The 5091-nt window shown below is 36.5% G+C and overlaps 1 protein-coding gene across 1 annotated transcript in view; it reads right to left on the bottom strand.

The window, feature by feature from the left end:
• LOC106869324 (leucine-rich repeat-containing protein 15) overlaps positions 1-5091 on the bottom strand; it is a 39389-nt gene that overhangs the window by 33243 nt on the left and 1055 nt on the right. The window contains exons 2-3 of the mRNA XM_052978053.1: positions 3130-3194; positions 2049-2170 (exon numbers count right to left, since the gene is read on the bottom strand). Of these exons, the coding sequence (XP_052834013.1) occupies positions 2049-2170; positions 3130-3194 (187 nt within the window). The remainder of the gene's footprint in view (positions 1-2048; positions 2171-3129; positions 3195-5091) is intronic.

The following is a 5091-nucleotide window of genomic DNA, read 5'->3' as shown; positions in this document are numbered from 1 at the left end:
AGAGAGAGAGAGAGAGAGAGAGAGAGAGAGAGAGAGAGAGAGAGAGAGAGAGATGTAGAACATTTAATTATTAAAACATTTTATGTAATTTCTCATATTTTCTTATGAGTTCCTTGCACTTTAGAAATTTGTTGTCTCATCTTCACGATGAAGTACTATTGGCGTGAATTGTCTTTTCTTTGTATGTGAACAAAATAAATTTGAAACTTTCATCCTCAGGTTTATATCTTACCGTCAAAAGGGTCTCGTAAGAAGATATGACAAACTTGATTAATAAAAAATATAAAACTACAGCACACGGCAGGCTTTCAATGCAACACACAAACATGTAATAATAGCAATGGCATATTAATAATAATCCTTTCTACTGCAGGCACAAAGTCTGAAATTTGGGGAAGGTGGTAGTCGATTACATCAACCCCAGTATTTCACTGGTACTTAAGTTTCTGACCACGAATGGATAAAAAGCAAAGTCGACCTCGGCAGAATTGAACTCAGAACGTCAAGTTGGACGAAAGAATTTCGCCCATCCTGTTAACGATTCTGCGAGCTCGCCGCCTTATGTAATAATAATAATAATAATAATAATAATAATAATAATTATTATTATTATTATTATTATTATTATTATTATTAATATTATTATTATTATTATTATTATTATTAGTCAATGTGATGAAAAATGGTGTAGGCCCAGGTGCCAATACTGAAATGATGGAATTAAAACAGTAGACCACCTACTCTCCGGATGTAAGGTTTTAGCACCTGTAGAGTACAAATCAAGACATGACGGAATTGGCCAATATCTACATTTGATACTGTGTCGGCATTATAAAATCAAAACCAATGACAAATGGCACAAGCACCACCCTGAGGCTATAACTGAGGGAGAAAATGTAACTATTCTATGGGCCTTCCCAGTATGTACAGACCGGACCATCAAATCAAATAAACGAAATATTGTTGTGTAAGACCAAAACAATAAAGTCTGTTTATTGATTGACATGAACATACCCTGTGACCATAATAACTCGGCAAAAGAGATTGATAAGCTCAGAAAATATAAAGATTTGCTAATCGAAATTGAAAAGATTGGCATCTCAAAACGGTTAAAGTTCCTACGACCTGCACACTATGACTGCGCATATTACACTCCTCTGAGAATGTTTTGCGCATTCTCATTTGTACTAACTAGTATAGCTCACTTACGCAATGACGGGGGTATACAGATTCCCCATACAACTGTTCACTTTTTATTTATATATTATTTATAATAATAATAATAATAATAATAATAATAATAATAACAGCAACAACAATAATAAATGCCCTGATGCAGTACCTGGTAGTGGCTTTCATGGCTTTTAGTCTTAACTGATTGGAAGTGTTATCATGTACATTGGTATAAAAGATGGTCTACAATAAATATTCTGCTTAATACTACAGATTTGCTTGTCAGTTACTTGACTTTAACCAGTTGAGCGTGTCCCTTAGTGGCTGACGATATGTGCATCTCTGATCACGAGCAGAAATAGTGGGGCAGCATCATAGTCATGTGTTGAGAGGAATTCTTTGGGATTTGGAATCAGGAAGCATAGGTATTTCATTCAACGTCTTAAACAAACCTTATTCAAGGACCTTTTGAGCTGGACGGGTTACTCAACCTGAAGGAAATTCTGACTGGACCCCCACCTGCAAGGTCAGGCGCCGTTCTTCATGATACGAGATCCCCATGTCGCACACATATGGTCGTGATGCATGTGCCTGGCGTTCTCTAAAAAGACGGGTAGGTGTGATGGGTGTACTGGGCTTTGTATATTTTACCCTAGCGCCACACTTCATGACATGCACTGTTCTCTCACTCAATAATAATAATACTAAAACCTCATCACAAAACGTACTGATGCAATACAATATCCCCCCACAAACAAAAATATTGCACACACCACTCCACCAGCGCAAAGGTGCAACACATGATGCAATAGAAAGCTGCTTGAAATTTTCAGAAATAATAGTGGTGATGACAATGGTGACGAACGTTACCTTACCTCAGTTTATGGCGGAGAAGAGTTTCTGAAAACTCTGTTCGGAACAGCGAAAATGAAGCTCCACCTTTAAGAGAAGACTTCTCGCGCAGTAGTGGATCAGTTAAGAGGCAGACTGACCATAGCTGTCATCGTAATACAGCATCAGCAGATAATGGAACAAAGACGAGGAAGTGGACCAGCAAAGAAAACAGGATAGTAATACAGTGCTACTTACAAAGTGAACCTAAAAGAAGGGGATATTGGAAACGGATGTTAACACTTTGAGTAGGGAAGGGTATGTTTAAAGTGACTGAGCAGAGATTAGTTAGTCAAGCTAATGCTATTAGAAGAAAGGGTATAACAGAATTAGAGGTAGAAATGATCACAAGAGAACTGAAGAAGAAAGACCAGGCAGTAGGAAAGACAAACAACAACATTGATACATCCCAAACCAAAGAAGAACCTAAAGAAAAAATAATAATAGCGTTACAAATAAGAAAACAACAACTGGCTCCAACGACCTAAGTGATTTAAGTGAAGAAGATCAGAAGATTTTAAATGAGTTGCAGAAAGTAATGAGTAAAGAAATGAGAAAAAAGATTGCCAACATTAAAAGCACCAACAAAAGGAAGCTACAAGAAATGACGAGGAAAGTAGATTCTGTTGTCAGTAGGATAGACACTAAAACAATAGGAGATATTAACTTATTGATTTATGCAGGAGGGGTAGTAGTCACCAGAAGATTTGATACCTCACAGGGAAAGTTTTAAAAAGATCAAATGTGGAAAAGGAAACTACAAAATAAAGTGAAGACTTTAAGACAAGATCTGAGTAGAATAGAAGCTTGGAAACTGAAGAAGTTGGGAAACACAAGATGCAAATCTTGCCTCGAGGAAAGGTACTTAGTCAAAGAGAAAAGATTTGGAACAATAATAGAAGAGTTAATTAAAGAAAGTGAGGGAAGAAGTAGTGAGTGAGAAGCAGCCAGATCTAAGGTTAACTAGTACAGTAATGAGTAAAATTTTAGGAAAAATGCTGAATTGGAAGGGCCCAGGACCAGATTTAGTTCAAGGATAGTAGCTAAAGAAATTCAGTAGTTTACATGGGAGGTTGAGGGAATGACTTCAGGATTGCCTCTTAATGGAGCAATAATACCAGATTGGATGTCTAGAGGGAGGACAATACTCATTATGAATGGATAAGAACAATGGTAATAACTAGCAAATATAGCCCAATCACAGCATTAAGGACAAATTGGATAAAAGCCAAGATAGACAAAAACCAAGTAGATTCCCAATGTAGATTATGCAAATGAAAAGAGGAAAGCGCTATTCATGTGCTAAGTGAATGTAACACTCTGGCACAGAAAGAATGCAAGAAAAGACATGGCAATCTAGAGAGAGCAACCCAATGGGAGCTTTGTAAAAAGCTATGTTTTGAAATATTGATAAATGGTATGAACAGTAATGTTCTAGAATGTACTAGAACGTAAGAAATAGAAAATGTTGTGGGACTTTATCATACAGACTGAGAGGGTAATAGAAGCTAGAAGGCCTGATTTGGTAGTAGTTGATAAAGAGACTAGAAAGTGCCAGATAATGGACTTTAGAGTCCGTCCCAAATGATGAAAGACTTAATATGAGAAGTATAGAAAACAATAACAAAGTACCAGGACCAAGTTATTGAGTAACAGAGGCTATGGAAAGTGCGAGTAAAATGTATCCCAGAAGCCATAGGTGCACTGAGAACTATCCCTAAAGATCTGAACAGACGGATAGAGGAAATAGGCAGAAAACCAAGTTTAATACAGCTGCAAAAAAACACAGTGTTATTAGGAACATCTAAGATATTTAGGAGGGTTATTAGCATCTAAGGTTACTTGCTGTAATCCAATAGGATGGTTCTTGGCATCTAAGGTTACTTGCTGTAGCCCGGATGTTAAGATTCTTTCCTTTTCCAATAGTCTAATCTGTTGAGTGTATAATAATAATAATAATAATAATAATTATTATTATTATTATTATCATTATTATTATTATAATAAATGTTCTTTCAAGAGAATAAAATTCTAGAGTAAGAGCAGATAGGGTATAAAAGGAACGGCAGGAGTACAAATGGTTAACATGTTTTGTTAAAACAATGCTTGCACATTGTAATAAAAGACGACCAGAATTTAGTGGTAGCAAGAGTCAACTATTAGAAAGCTTACAACATTGTCTTCCACAGCTGGATATTAGAGTGCCTGAAATTTATTCAGGTGCCATTCAGAAAGATCGATGGCCAGCTGGAAAACAGTTAATATTGTGTGGAATATATTTAGAATCTGTCAACATATGAAGTGGTATATTTCAGGGAGACACCTTAACGCCACGTTTATTTGTCATCTACATGATACTCCTGACCAACTCCTTAGATAAGACAAAATGGGATTTGTGCTAGATTACATTAAGATCTGCCATCCGTTATTCCTGGATAATTTTAAACTATTTGCGTAAAATGAGTACGAAATTGACAGCTTCATATCTATTATACACCTACTTAGTCAGGAATTTTGGATAAAAATTGTTATTTTAACCTTGAAGCATGGAAAACATTCGCGCTTGCAAATGGCCAGATTATTAAAGAAGTGGGGTTTGATTCGGAGAAGATCAAAAAGAAAGGAATAAAGGATTTGTTAAAAAAATAATATTGCAAGTAGAGAAGACTTCTAATGTCGTCTAAATAGAATGGACAGAATAAGATTCAAGCAACGAATATATGGACCGTGTCTCATACGTTACGAGGAAAGCGTTATTAAATGGAGGAAAGAGGAATTAGAAAGTTTGATAGGAAAACTGGAAAACTAGAAAACTGATGACAGTGTATAATGAAATCAACCCGAAGAGTGATGTTATGTCTGAAGCTACTGCTCTCTAGCACCTTCGGATGATCTCTACTCAACCGCTACACAACTGCTACTCGACTGCTACTCAACAGCTACTCGACTGCTACTCAACAGCTACTCGACTGCTACTCAACAGCTACTCGACTGCTACTCAACAGCTACTCGACTGCTACTCAACAG

This window comes from Octopus bimaculoides, chromosome 30 (assembly GCF_001194135.2).
Source record: "Octopus bimaculoides isolate UCB-OBI-ISO-001 chromosome 30, ASM119413v2, whole genome shotgun sequence".
In the NCBI taxonomy this organism is placed as follows: domain Eukaryota; kingdom Metazoa; phylum Mollusca; class Cephalopoda; order Octopoda; family Octopodidae; genus Octopus; species Octopus bimaculoides.
The sequence above is the reverse complement of the archived record's forward strand: the minus strand, read 5'-3'. Positions and strand labels throughout refer to the sequence as shown.